The sequence below is a fragment of the Pistacia vera genome, unplaced genomic scaffold (assembly GCF_008641045.1).
Source record: "Pistacia vera cultivar Batoury unplaced genomic scaffold, PisVer_v2 Contig473, whole genome shotgun sequence".
NCBI classification, from domain to species: domain Eukaryota; kingdom Viridiplantae; phylum Streptophyta; class Magnoliopsida; order Sapindales; family Anacardiaceae; genus Pistacia; species Pistacia vera.
The window spans coordinates 159686-175189 of record NW_022196305.1 but is presented as its reverse complement, the minus strand read 5'-3'; the positions used below and the strand labels follow the sequence as shown (position 1 = coordinate 175189).

At 31.6% G+C, this 15504-nt stretch overlaps 1 protein-coding gene across 1 annotated transcript; it reads left to right on the top strand.

Moving 5' to 3' along the window:
• Positions 1–1401: 1401 nt before the first annotated feature.
• On the top strand, positions 1402–14251 carry LOC116146146. The gene is made up of 7 exons (XM_031431551.1): positions 1402–1822; positions 9521–9648; positions 9887–9936; positions 10035–10591; positions 11932–12012; positions 12581–12643; positions 13881–14251. Exons 1-7 carry the CDS (start codon positions 1769–1771, stop codon positions 13935–13937), a joined length of 990 nt encoding a protein of 329 aa, XP_031287411.1. The 5' UTR covers positions 1402–1768; the 3' UTR covers positions 13938–14251.
• The last annotated feature ends 1253 nt before the right edge of the window (positions 14252–15504 follow it).

Sequence of the window (15504 nt, the reverse complement as noted above, 5' to 3'; positions counted from 1 at the left end):
ACCTCCCCCTCAACTTATTTTTTTTTTCTTATAAGCTCAAAAAAGTTATAAACAAACAGGTCAGTTTAAGGGGGTGTTTGTCTGAGCTTATGAAAATTAGCTTATAAGCAACAAGTGCTTTTTAGCTTATAAGTATTTGAAATTTTAAGCAATTACTTGTTTGGTTAAAATACTTATAAGTGACTGATAAGTAGTTGACGTGTTTGGTAAAATGTGGCTTATAAGTATATTTTATTATAAAATGACTAAAAAATATACTACTTTAAACAAGGGTATACTAAGAAATTTTTAAATTAAATAAAGATAATGTGGTAATATACTTGGTCAAACTAGCTTATAAACAGAGTGCTTATAAGCCAAAAAAACAAAGTAAGGGGGAGATAATTTTAGCTTATAAGCATTTGAAATTTTAAGCAATTACGTTATAAGTGACTGATAAGTAGTTGACGTGTTTGGTAAAATGTGGCTTATAAGTATATTTTATTATAAAATGACTAAAAAAGGTACTACATTAAACAAGGGTATATTAAGGAATTTTAAAATTAAACAAGGATAATGTGGTAATATACTTGGTCAACCTAGCTTATAAGTAGAGTACTTATAAGCCAAAAAAAAAAAAAAAAAAGTACCTCTCCCCCAACATATTTTTTTTTTTACTTATAAGCTCAACTTATAAGCTCAAAAAAGTTATAAACAAACAGGTCAGCTTAATTTTAGAGCTTATAAGCTAGTTTGACCAGCTTATAAGCTTAGACAAACACCCCCGAATTATAAGCTCAGACAAACACTCCCTATCTCTCTCATATTAAGTCTTTTTCTTGAAAATAAAGAATATCTTCATTAAATTTAAAAAGTCCATTGGATTTAAATAAAAATTTTGTTTTTCATATTTAGAAATTAATGAAGATTCTTTTTAAAATAAAGAACACCAATGAAGATGCTCTTAGATTATCGGAATGAACCATTTTTTTCTTTAAAAAATTATTATTAAATTTTCATTTTATAAAAGTATATGTTTTAAAAATTATATATATTTTTTAAGTTTTTATATTTTTACTTGTAAAATATTTTAATTTTCAACTTTGTGCCCATCTTTCAATTAATTTAACACCAAAAATTGATAGTAAATAGTAAGAGGTGTAAATGGCTACATATAGGGGGCAAGTTGTCAATATTTTTTGTTGAAGGGAGTGTCAGGGAGATAACTGTAACGGAGCTTTGATAAAAGTTAAAGGGGTGCGAGCCGAGCGGGGTAGTTGTGTGCGAAATATTGAAACCTGAACGGAGTCCGTAATTAGCTCTTCAAAAATGTTAAGAAACATATAAAAAAAAAAATATATATATATATAATACGGGTACCAAGTGTTAACTAACCAATGAATCATTCAATCAGACGTCCCATATTGTCGTGATCACACACAAAAAACACAACGCACGGACAATCCTAACCATCATTTCTTTAGGTCGGCCCTGTAAGGCCGTAACATTTCTACAGTAACACTCATCTTCTCTTCACGAATCACGACCGTTCTCTCCCTTTCCTTTTTATTTATTTTAATTAGTTTTTCACCTGATACACATAATTATCAATCACGATCATATAAGTAATTTCGATTGCTCTGTATTAATTTTCTAGTTGTGTAATGAGCTTAGGGTTTTTAATTTGTTGTAGCTGATTCGAAAACGGCGATGCTTCAGGCATCAATTTTTTCTGCGGTATATTGGGTCGATTAATTGGTTAATTCAACTAGGGTTTTTAGCTTTGGTTATGGCAGAAGCTTCGAAAGCGCGTGTTACTATTACTCTTGGACGTAGTGGCCAGGTATCTTCTTCTTCTTCTTCTTCTTTTTTTTAATCTTTTCGAAAGTTAGGGTTTCCTTTTTTTATTTATTTGGATGATTAAATATTCGCCACGGAATAGTCGGAAATCAGCTAAGAACAATAAACTATAGCTTTATAATGGCCAACAATCGACGAGAAATCAAGTGTTGGAGTGAAAGAGGTTTTGTAGAGGGGAGACTAGAGGTTCAATGGGGGTGATGGAAAGAATTTTCGTCACCAAAATTGACTTTGTGAGAAAAGTGATATTTTGAAATTTTTGTGGTGGAAAAGGGTCTTTAAGGCAAACTTTGGGTGGGAGAAAAAGTTGTTCACTCTAATAATATTTTAGTTAGAACTTAATTGATCACGGTTCAACATCATCTACAGTAAAGTTTACAACTTTGTGTTCTTTTTCATTTTAACCTCACTCACTTTTTTCAAGGGGCCTCCTTGAATTGTTATGGTCCATTATTGTGGTTTTTATTGATCTGTATCAATCAAGTCTTTAACTTATTGTATCTAATAATAAAATTTTATTTAAAGACTAAAATTTATAATAAGGTAGATGTTTAAGGAAATATTTTATTAAATTTGTTGATATAAAGTCAATCACAATCTATTCGTTATTTATTGGCAGAAATTGTTTTACATAAATAAAATCACAATCGCTTATATAGGTCACATTTAAATTAATTCCCCTTTTATATATATATATTTAATAACCTTTAGTAGTAATTTTTATTATAGCAATCAACTAAACATCAACCATTCCTCTCTCTTTTTTAATTATCATGCTTTTATGTAAAAAAAGAAAAAAAAAAATGCAACTTTATTTATATTTTTGAAAGAAGTAATGTACACAACATATAAAATAATTGTATATGAATAGTATGTATTTTTTATATTCAAAGTAACAATATTTCATTTATCTTGCTATATATATTGAGTAAAAGATAGTAGTTTAAAACTCACAAAAAGTCTCAAATTTGGAAAGATACTAACTGATGATTATGAACATTATGAAAATTAAAATTTATAATTTGAACTTAATTTTGTGTCCTATATTTTATATACATGAGTTTACATAAAAATTATAGTTAAAAAAAAAATTAATTACGTAGACCCTATAAATTTCAATTGGATAGAAAAAAATGTTAACACAAACCTCTCTTAACTTTCGTTAGGAGTCTGTTAGGGTATTTTTTACCCCTCTAACATAAAAAAATGATAGTTACCCCCATAATAAGCCACTTACACCGTTTGTGTTTTCTTGTGTAAAGTTAATTAAGAGAAGGGTAAATAGACCTTCTATGTTAAAATACTCAACTATATATTAAATTCAAACAAAAAAAAATAAAATTAAAAAAAAATATACTTAGATTAATATCATTTTAAAAAAATTTACAAAAGAAAAAAAAAAAAAAAAAAAAAAAAAGAGTTGCAGGATGATCATATAAAGAGTTTTTTTGGAGATATTCTTGAGCATCTCAAATGACTATTTATTATAAAGAATTTTTATAAAAACAAGAGTTCACAAGAATCTTTATCCTTAAATATAAATTAAATAGTGAGTTTGACCTTCTACATCTAGAGAGTTAAATTTCACTCTTTATCATAATTTTAATTAATAAACTACAAGTTTCTATGCATTTTATTAGGGAGTATCTGTCTAAGCTTGGGGGTGTTGTCTAAGCTTATAAGCTGGTCAAACTTGCTTATAGTTCTAAAATAAGCAAGTGACCTGTTTGTTTATAATTTTTTGAGCTTATAAGCTAAAAAAAATAAGTTGGGGGGGAGGTACTTTTTTTTTTGTTATAAGCTAGTTTGACCAAGTATTACTTACATTATCCGTTGAATTAAAATTCTATAGTATGTCCTTGTTTTATGTAGTACCATTTTAGTAATTTTATTGGTTTGAGATTGTTTGAGTCCCAGCCGTTATGTTTGTTGTTGGTTCAAGCTAGCGTTTGCGCGTTGTCGCAGTCCTGCTGCCACTGATTGATTGTGGTGCTAGGGTTTCAATGGAAAAGCCTACTCACAAGGGTGTGTTTGTCAGGTTTTCAAACCTGCAAGGGATCACATGGGTGTATTTGTCAGGTTTTCCAGCCTGACGGATCTTGTTGCTATTTGGGTTTGCTTGCCTCTCTCTTCACTTCCTACTCGTCTCTTTTGTGTGGTGGTTTATGGTAGATTGTGTTGGCTCTTGCTAGAGCCATTTGTGTGCAGTTGCTCACTGGGTTGTTATTTGGATAATTGTGGTGTTGTAGTGATTGTGTGATGGATTAGGGTTTGAGTTATGGTGGATTATGTTGGTTTTTCTGGCAGATTGTGGCAAATTGGTGGATCAGAATTCAGAAATGGAATTAGAGATTTTATTTGAAATTGCATTTTAGTGACCATGTTTAGCCACGGGTTCGGTGACCTGATGGTTGAACTAGTGGTTCGACACCATTTCTCCGGTTCAACCACATACAGATCAATCCAGACCAATGGTTGAAATCGGTCGAATCGGCCTGTCCGGTCCAGGTTTTAAAACCATATGAATCCATTTGATAAAAAAAATCCTAAATCTCTCTTATTAACACGTATGAATCCACTTGATTTAAAAAAAAAAAAAAAAAAAAAAAAAAAAAATTTGTTAGATTTATTTTTATTAGATCAAGTCACTAACGGATCAATACATTATAGAGAGTTTAACATGGGCTCCGAGGTGTTTTGATGTTGAACTAAAAAATCGTTTTAGCACTTTTTATCACATGTATCTATAAAATCATGATAATTAATAGGAAATACTTTGATGATTTGCCTATGATTCATATGTTTTTTTTGCGGCATGATTGTCCTTGAGACAGTGGTTGTTTTATTATATTTTCAGTTGAGAAGGTGTTCTCCAAGGATTTTTGGTTAATGGAAATAGGATTTTGAGTGGAAGACGACTTCCTTGACTTGAAAGCTTAAATCTTCTTCACTTTTAGTAGACTCCTGGGGCTTAAGATGTTAGTGCCACAAATCCCACTGTCTGGCCGCCCGTTGAATGATTTGGATTGTCGCTTAGCTTTCCTATGCCCGTTCATCATGGAATCTTAAAGTCTTAATTGCACTTTGTTTAATTGGGTTAGGTTTTCGGTTTACCCTTTTTTTATCAAATTTCAAACTTAGTTAGGGTTTTTGTTTACACTAATTTTCTACAAATTCAAACTTATTTAGTTTTTTTTTTTTTTTTTAATTTATACTTCTTTTACCTAATTTCAAATTTAAAACATACTTTTTCTTATTTAGATTCAATTTTATCCCATTGTGTGATTATTTTCTTCATAGATTTCCATCAAACAAATATTTGAATTTAAAAAAAAAATGGTCCAATGATTTAGAAAACTTAGAATTAGGGTTTAAGTAAGAATTAAAGGATAAAAATTAAAACAAAAACATAAAATAGAGTATGAGTTAATTTAGAAATTATTACTATTTTTTTTTTTTTTTGGTGCAAGAACAGATATTGTGATATTTTTAGCTCATTATAATGTATCTATGATTATAAGTTCGGATTGGAATCGTGGTTAGAGAATCGGTGAAAGAGAAAGCAAGAGTTTAATACAGTAGTAGATTCACTATAGCGAGTCTGGGTTGCCACAAGTTCCAGTTGCTAAGTTGCTGTAGCAACAAGGAATTTGCTATGGAGAACGTGGATTTGGCAGATTATGATATCTATCTATTTTAAGGGGATTTTTTCCTAGTTTTGGAGAAGAACTGTTTAGGAAGAGTTCTTGTGGGTTTGTAGTTCCTATTTGATTTCAATAACTTTGGGAAAGTTCTTAACAAGGAAGTTTACAATTGATACAAGGAAAGCCACTTCTCCAAATAAATCTACAACCCTAAAGGAGTCTAAATCTTAGAAGAAAAAAATAAGCACACAAGAGAAGAACAGCAAAGAAGAGATTATTTGAGAGTTAGGGTATTCTTCTAGTGAGGGGTGATTTACAATCTCCGTAGGGTTTAGAGAATATCACTAGTGTTTGAGTGGAAGGGGTTTCTGCACAAGGGTTTATGATGGTAAATTGGTAATCTCTATAGGGCATGAGTGTGTGGAAACTTTTAATTTTCATAAACCTTAAACCTTTGAAAAATTTCTATGTAATCTATCATCACCTTCAACTTTTTGCTTGAGAAAGATGATATTGCACTACTTTAATAAGCTCAATAATGATAAGAGTAAACGACTTTTTCCCACCTAAGGGTTGCCTTAATGACGCTTTCCACCTAAAAAGTTTCAAAATACCATTTTTCACCCAACGTTTATATTTCGTTAATACCCAACATACATTTCACTTTCTCGGCAGACGTTCGACGAGTTACCAAAAGCCAGGGTAAAAGAGTTTTTATAGAGTGGAGGCCGGTGGATCAAATGTAGTGACTGATTAAATATTCGCCACCGGAATTAGTCGGAAATCAGCTAAGAACAATAAACTATAGCTTTATAATGGCCAACAATCGACGAGAAATCAAGTGTTGGAGTGAAAGAGGTTTTGTAGAGGGGAGACTAGAGGTTCAAATGGGGGTGATGGAAAGAATTTTCGTCACCAAAATTGACTTTGTGTAGAAAAGTGATATTTTGAAATTTTTGTGGTGGAAAAGGGTCTTTAAGGCAAACTTTGGGTGGGAAAAAGTTGTTCACTCATAATAATATTTTAGTTAGAACATTAATTGATCACGGTTCAACATCCATCTACAGTAATAGTTTACAACTTTGTGTTTCCTTTTTCATTTTAACCTCACTCACTTTTTTTCAAGGGGCCTCCTTGAATTGTTATGGTCCATTATTGTGGTTTTTATTGATCTGTATCAATCAAGTCTTTAACTTATTGTATCTAATAATAAAATTTTATTAAAGATAAAATTATAATAAGGTAGATGTTAAGGAAAATATTTTATTAAATTTGCTTTCCAGATATTAAAGTCCAATCACAATCTATTCGTATTTTTATTTTGGCAGAAATTGTTTTAACATTAAATAAAAATCACAATCGCTTATATAGGTCACATTTAATATTAATTCCCCTTTATATATATATATATATTATAATAACCTTTTAGTAGTAATTTTATTATTATAGCAATACAACTAAACATCAACCATTCCTCTCTCTTTTTTAATTATCATGCTTTTATATGTAAAAAAAGAAGAAAAAAATCGCAAGCTTTAATATTTATATTTTTGAAAAGAAGTAATGTTACACATACATATAAAATAATTGTATATGAAATAGTATGTAATTTTTTATATTCAACAGTATTAATATTTCATTTATCTTGCTATATATTATTGAGTAAAAGATAGTAGTTTAAAACTCACAAAAAAGTCTCAAATTTGGAAAGATGACTTAACTGATGATTGATGAACATTATGAAAATTAAAATTTATTAATTTGTAACTTAAAATTTTGTGTCCTAATATTTTATATACATGAGTTTACAAATAAATTATAGTTAAAAAAAGAATTAATTACGTAGACCTCCCATAAAATTTCAATTGGATAGAAAAAATGTTAACACAAACGCCCTCCTTCTTTAACTTTCGTTAGGAGTCTGTTAGGGTTATTTTTTACACCCCTTCTAACATAAAAAAAATGATAGTTACCCCCCATAATGAGCCACTTACGCTGTTTGTTGTTCATTTCGTGTTAAAGTTAATTAAGAGAAGGGTAAAATAGACCTTCTATGTTAAAATACTCAACTATATATTAAATATATCAATATATATATATATATACACACACTTAAGATTTAATATCATTTTAAAAAAAATTTACTTAAAGCTCAAGCCTACTGTTTACCAAATGTCAATATCAATTATACGGACATAAAAAAAAATCTTCAAAAAACTGAGTAAAAAAATTGAAAAAAAAGAGGTTTAGGACTATCAGATCTCTGCAACCATCTTCTGAGCATCTTCAATGGTATTCTTTATTTTAAATAGCATATTTCATATAAAACAAAATTTTTATTCAAATCCAATGGACTATTTAAATTTATTAAAGATACTCTTTATTTTCAAGAAAGAAACTTAATAGGAAAGAAAATTAATAAATAAAATGCATAGAAACTTGTAGTTTATTAATTAAAATTAAGATATATGAGTGAAATTTGACTCTCTAAATATGGAGAGCTAAACTCACTATTTAATTTATATTTAAAGGATAAAGAGTCGATTGGACTCTTATTTTTATGGATAGACTCTTATAATAGAGAGTTTGGATCATATAAAAAATCATTTGGAGATGTTCTTAGATTGTTGAATGAACAATTTAAAAAAAAAATTATTATTAAATTTTCATTTTATAAAAGTATATATTTTAAAAATTATATATATATTTTTAAGTTTTTATATTTATACTTGTAAAATATTTTAATTTTCAACTTTGTGCCCTTCTTTCAATTAATTTAACACCAAAAATTGATAGTAACTAGTAAGAGGTGTAAATGGCTACATATAGGGGGCAAGTTGTCAATAATTTTTGTTGAAGGGAGTGATATGGAGATAACTGTAACGGAGCTTTGATAAAAGTTAAAGGGGTGCGAGCTGAGCGGGGTAGTTGTGTGCGAAATATTGAAACCTGAACGGAGTCCGTAATTAGCTCTTCAAAAATGTTAAGAAACATATAAAAAAAAAAATATATATATATATAATACGGGTACCAAGTGTTAACTAACCAATGAATCATTCAATCAGACGTCCCATATTGTCGTGATCACACACAAAAAACACAACGCACGGACAATCCTAACCATCATTTCTTTAGGTCGGCCCTGTAAGGCCGTAACATTTCTACAGTAACACTCATCTTCTCTTCACGAATCACGACCGTTCTCTCCCTTTCCTTTTTATTTATTTTAATTAGTTTTTCACCTGATACACATAATTATCAATCACGATCATATAAGTGATTTCGATTGCTCTGTATTAATTTTCTAGTTGTGTAATGAGCTTAGGGTTTTTAATTTGTTGTAGCTGATTCGAAAACGGCGATGCTTCAGGCATCAATTTTTTCTGCGGTATATTGGGTCGATTAATTGGTTAATTCAACTAGGGTTTTTAGCTTTGGTTATGGCAGAAGCTTCGAAAGCGCGTGTTACTATTACTTTGGAAGTAGTGGCAGGTACTCTCTCTTTCTCTTCTTTTTTTAATCTTTTCGAAAGTTAGGGTTTCCTTTTTTATTTATTTTTTAGTAGCAAATTTCAGTGCTGAGCTTTGATTTTGAATGTATTCATGGTTTTCTCTTTTATTATTGCTTTTTGAGCTATTGATTGGAGTCGGACGTCTTTTTTTTTTTTTTTTTTGTTTTTTTTTTGGTACTTGTAACCATTTTTTTTAGTATCTGTTTGGTTGCCAAGAAAATGTGGAACAGGAATTTGTTTATTGCCAAAAGTGTAGTCATCTGAGCTCGAGCCAACTCTATATATAAGCGCTGAATGGGCTTTTACTCTTTTATTTATGTTTTTAGTTTCTAATACATTGTTCGGGATAAGCAAATTAATATTATATATGGAGTGGAATTTTGTTGTGAGCTTATTTCCTTTACTCTTTTTTTGGGGAAATTTATTAGATGGTTTGGTGTTTTAGGATTAACAATAGAATTGCTAAATTGCATCTACTTGTAGCACTCGTTATAAGGATGCATTAATCTTTACTATAAATTTGCAGGTGGTGAAAAGGTCTGGACTTGTGTCAGATGTTGGTTTTTCTGATTCCCTGCCTGCTGCTGGAAGTAAGCGGTCCATAAGGGATAGATTAGGAAGTAATTCAGATAGTTCCCAAGTCAACCACAAAAGGTGTCTTCATCGTTCTTCTATATTTGTTGATGCATTGTATTCACCTTTAAATTCGTTTTTTGATGTTCTCTATTAGTTGATGCATTGTAGTATGTTTTCGAGTTTCTAAATTGCATCAAGTTTAACGCTGTATTCCAAGTCTTGTTTAGTGTGTGATTGTATATGCACGACCTTTTTTCCTTATTTTGTCAATGAATTTTACTTCCATGAGTAGTGATTATACTTCAAATTCTTGCAGACAAAGAGGGGATAGTTCTATTTCAAGTTTGACTAGTAATGGTGTTGATGGTAAGTAGCTTTCTTTTTGTCATTGTGATATAATTTCTTTTCAAAAAAATTTTAACTGGTTTTCTGATCACTAACTTTGTTGCCTTGAACAACTAAAGATGTTTCCATTGGCAAAAATGACCTTCGATTCAAACTCATGCAAAAAAATGTTGTTAGACAAGCTCGGAGTGATGATGATCGGAAATTCATGGACCTTCGTGAAAAACTGTCAAGGACCAGCCAGCCCCCGCTCAGTAAACTTGATTCAAGGCAGCGCATGCCTGAGTCAAAAGAATCCAGTATCCTGGGGAGAATTCCTCTTACAAGAAGTGCAGAAGATTTGCCCCAGATGAGCTCATCTAGAAATTCTTATTCTGCTTGGACTTTGGATCATATAAGACGAAGATCACCGGAGAGAATTTTTGGTTCCACTAGGGGTCTATCCCCCCCAAGGAATGTGGAGCATCTACAGAGAAGGCCATTAAGCAGGACGTATGATGATGTGCGAACAGTTCCATATATGAGCAAAGATGTTCATAATGCTCCAAGGCCTGTCAGTTCTGCACCTTACATGACTAAACCTGCATTGCCTTCTGGATCTGCTAAACCGGTACCACCGGTCCCGCAGCTTCTAGGCCAACTGCCCTCGTCTACTGGGCCAAAAAGTTCATACATGGTACGAGCTACCTGGCTACTACTTTCTGACACACACACTGATACTTTGTCATACTCTGCAATGATATCTATATATATGTATATGAGACTATATAAAACTCTTATACCATGGAAAGGATGATTTACATTGGTATACTACTACTGCTTGAAAATCTGATAAATGTGGTCACCTGCTACTTCTATTTGATTTGTCAGGTTCTTGTTTATTGTTTTTCTTAATTTGCCTTGTAGGGGTGATTGTGTACCATAGTTAACTTTTTAAATGGTTGGACTTCTTTTTTTTTTTTTTTTTTTTTTAACACTAATGCTATAGTTCAATTTTTTTTTGGAGAAGTTCACTTTTCAGTTGCCAATGAGAAAATTCACAAGTACTTGTTTTTAGGTAGAAGTGTATCATTTTACAAGTTCTAAATACATTGTTTCATATCTAATGTGTTTTATACATTGTGAAATGATATTCATTGGCCTAAATTTATCAAGTTAGCATGTTTACATGGACAAATGAAAGAAAAAGGTTATGGATGTTGTTTAGAGAGCCTTCAATCATGCCACCCTACTTCCAAAGAAATAGAAAGGACTTGAGGGGCAAATTAAGAAGCTCAAGGATTAGCTCTGTTTTCAAATCTGGCTATATTAGCTAGCCCCTTTTGTAATTTTTCAGCTTAAAAGTCTAAGATCCCTGTAATCCCATTGATTTCATGAATCATCTAAGTTTTTAGCTGTACAGTTGGGTCTACTCAGTGACTTGGATGGCCCAATTGATAATGTAAAAAGCAGTACTCCTGAGATAATGGAAGTTGGGGCTATAGGCACTAGAAAAGCTGCATTGTGTCAGCTAGTCAGATTTATCAAATTTCCTGGTATACTGTGGCTTTACTATTTGTTGAGATTGTTTGCCGGCATGGTCTTAAAATCTTAATTTCTTAGTAAATTAATTGATATCTAGTTGCTTATTCATTTCTGGGGTTAGAAATTGCTTTTTTGGAGATGCAATGTTCCCAAGCTACATAATTAGAATTTATTATTTGGCACTTGTTGCTAGTTTGAAATGCTTGCCTGAGACACAAGTTGAAATTTTTATTCCATATCTCATATGATTCCTATTCTTTATCCTCTAATAATATATTTGCACTTAATCTCTGTTCAATATATATGCCCACCAGATTCTTCCCATCACCCTACCACAAAAACAGCTCATAGCGTCAATATTTTCATGGCTGTTTATTAGAGTGTAGCTCTTGAGAATTCCTTTTTGTAGTTTTTTGTTTGGTTTTATTTACTTGTAAATGATTACTATTTCTTGCATCTTCTGAGCTCTTTCTTTTGTTATTCATTATGTAGGGTGAAGAACAACAAACAGTTGATGGTTTGTTACATTCACTGGGATTGGGAAAATATGCCATCCTTTTTAAGGCTGAGGAAGTATGTTACTTTATTCTTTCCTTTGATTAATTGCTTTGATGAGCTGTTGAGGTCTTTGGCTTTAATCAAGAGGATTTGGAGTTGAATTTGTGATTGCCTGCTTGGCATAGTACATCTCACAAGTTTCAATCAAGGTTGTGTGATCCCCTGTAAAGATCTTGGTAAAGACGTAAGAAAGGAAAGGATTTATGGGTATAAAGAACAAAAGTATGCTTCGAAGGAACATTATGTGAACATTTTTTCTTTTATAAATCATGTTTGTGTCATTATTAGTTTTACTATACGTGCTAAGTTTAGTACAATCTCAAAAGTTATACATTAAGGAATTTATTTATTTTTGATAGGAAACAAGTTAAGGAATTTACACTGCAGATTACAAATTTATGGGATCTCAATTTTGAATATTTAAAATCAGGAGGAGTTTCAGTTCATTGTTGGAGTCGGCTAGTGAACAAGATGATTTCTTTTTTTCTTTTCCATTTTTATTTATTTAAAAAAAAAAGAACTAAAAAAAAAAAAAAATCTCACCTTGTTTTCTTTTATTTGATTCATTTGATCTATAATGCAGGTGGATATGACTGCACTGAAGCAGATGGGGGAAAATGACCTCAAAGAGCTGGGAATACCTATGGTATACATATACTTTTCCTTTGTCTTTTCTTTTCTTTTTTGTCTTTTTCTTTTAGGTGTGTTTGATGCTGGGAAGCAGTTCGACTTTGCAGAGTTTTACATTTGCAAAGTCATAATGCATTTTATGTAATCTAAATTGCTTTGGGTATGAAAATGTTTAGAATTTGAGTCAGCTTAAATATATGAGTTGAAGCATGTACATATTATTATTATGCATGTGTTGAATTAAATTGCATGTACATTTTAAATTGCTAAGGTGTAGTTTATCCCTTCCACCTTATTATTTAAGCTGTATTTGTAGTTTGAGTGAAACAAAAGATGAAAGCAGTTGGAAGGTATTGTATGGTATTAAAATTTCACACACAGAGTAAAAATCTAGGGGTCATCTTTCCATCCCACTCAGACAATAGATTTCTAATTTAAATCTCTGTAATCTACTTATAAATTGACTTTAATATTCTTAAATTGTCTCATTCTACATATCCTACTGATGGCACCTTTTCTCTCTCTGTCCCCCCTGTTTGGTGGGTGTAATGATCGGTGTCTTCCTCAAAAATATTATTCTTAATGCCTTTTCTTGCTTCTGAAATGTTAGGATGTCTCATGCAAAAAGCACTATACTATGTGATGTCTGAAACTCGTGCATAATCAAGCAGCATTCCTTTTTTTTAAAGTTCATTCATTTCAATTAAATGTTGATGAAATTAGACTAATTAAGGTTGATCAACTGAGTACCCCACTCTTTTAGCATCTTTTTTTGAGAAGAAATAGAGTTTTAGATGTTATATGTCGGGAAAGCCATGCTCAATCAAATGTAGGCAAAGCTGGGGGAGGAATTTTTAAAATTATTATTTTACAATGAAATATTGGACTCTGTTGCACTAGTCCTCTGTTTGAGTCCAGCATTTGAGGAATGACTCTATTGCACTAGTCTTCTAGAGCCAAATATCTGTTGCCTACATAAACACCCTAACAAGTTACTGAGATTGTATGATCTTTGGTGTTAACCGTTGCTTTAACTTTAAACAGTTGTGGTAGTGAGCTTAACTGTGTAAAAACACTTGGTGTTTCTAGAAAAAGTTGAGAATTTGGCAGTTTTGAATATGTATGAACTATTTCCAAGTGATGATTTGCATATTTAATCTGCATTCCTGTTTCGTCGTGTTGATCTTTTAGCTTGCCATGTTCTAGTTGAATGTTTGACCCGCAGTGTTTAATAAAGGTGGTATAATTTGCAGGGGCCTAGAAAAAAAATCCTCCTTGCTCTATTGCCTCGCTCCAAGCGACAACCGTAACAGTTACACATGAAGAGCAAGGCTTTATTGTGATCCTGAGTGCTTTTTCTTATTGGGAGTTCCAATGGAAGAAGTTTTGTGTTAAAGTAATATCTTGTATTCTCTCATTTTATATAGATATGGCTCGTCAAACAGTTATAGCATTTTTGCCTTAACTCAATCCATTGATATTAATTGATGATAATTGCGAGAAATTTTGAGGTGTAGAATATCTTTCCTTCATTATCTTCTACACCGGAAAATTGTTTTGATTTCATTCTCATATAACTGGTGACAGTTGTTTCCACTTGGAATATTTTAGAATTGGTTTGTGATGCTGGTTTATTTTATGTAAAGATTAAATTCCCATACTGGAAAATGGGTAATCTGATCCCAGAACCGGGCAATCTTTGGGCCAATTCTTATGTAAAATTTCCCCCACTTTTATTAGCTTTTTGTTCATTTTCATAGATTTTCCTTGGATCTTTAGTAAGACCAACGGAACGGTTCACCTGAGATAGTCATTTGCTTCCGGTTCTGGACAAGGATAGTTCTTTGCATTGTGCCTATGCTGACGTATTCTTTCCATCTTGGCTTTTAGTGTAAATAAGTAATGTTTTAATAACCAACCGGGGTGAAACCTAACAAAATTTCTGAGTCTTGGGTTGACTGGTTTAATAGGTTTGATCGGCTGGTCAAATCGGGTGTTCAAAAGTTTAAAATTTAGCAAATACATTCTTGAAATTACGTTAAGTTTTTATAGGTTTGAAATTTAATAAACACATTTCAAATGCAAATTGGTGTTCAACTGGTTGGCGATGCAATCTTAATCATTACTTGAGCCAATTTCTTAGAAAATTTATTCAACATCTGGTCGAAATCGATCGATTTTGGATAGATCTCACTAATGTCAGATTGTCAGTGTCGATCAATTTCGGTTAGATCTCACCACCGTTGATTTCGACAACCCTCCTCATCACCATTAAAATACTCCCTTTAGCCTCCCCATTTCACCCAACCCCTGTTCACCTTGCCAATCATCGGCAAAAGTCAACTGTTGTCATTGTTGGTTTTTTTCGATTTTTGACCGATTAAATCACCAGAAATTACTTCTGTTGCCATCATTGTACTCACCGACATTTGCTCTTTAAAAGCCCCAACATCCTAGTCTTCAATTGTTCATCGATCATCATCCTAAATTCTAAGGTTTTGGGTAAATAGGAAAATTGTTAACCCAGTCCAGTGAAGGTCACGGTCCTGGTTAAACCGGTTCAATAGGTCAGATTGGGTGGGGTTTTAAAACACTGTAAAGTGTAAATAAGTAACAATTGGTTAATATCTTATTGCAACTGGGTGCGCGCAATAGTTAATAAAATGATTAAGAAAATAAATAAAGTTAGCCGCAAGTGGATATTGATTATTGAATCTTTTAATTTTTATCCACTTAATAAGAAAGGTTTTACAATACAATTTGTCTTTTGATAACAACTGGTTTGTGTCTGAATAAAATGATAAATACACAGTGTGCATACTTAATTTTTTTTTTTTTTTAACTTTTTAGTTTTACAATAATGTTATAAAGGGGTGT

What these genes read in the sequence shown, in the direction of transcription:
- LOC116146146 (XM_031431551.1), top strand. Translation starts at nt 1,769, where the DNA reads ATGGCAGAAGCTTCGAAAGCGCGTGTTACTATTACTCTTGGACGTAGT. An exon ending in TCCTTTTTAAGGCTGAGGAA is followed by an intron (nt 12,013 to 12,580) that starts GTATGTTACTTT and finishes TCTATAATGCAG; the next exon opens with GTGGATATGACTGCACTGAA. An exon ending in AAGAGCTGGGAATACCTATG is followed by an intron (nt 12,644 to 13,880) that starts GTATACATATAC and finishes TATAATTTGCAG; the next exon opens with GGGCCTAGAAAAAAAATCCT.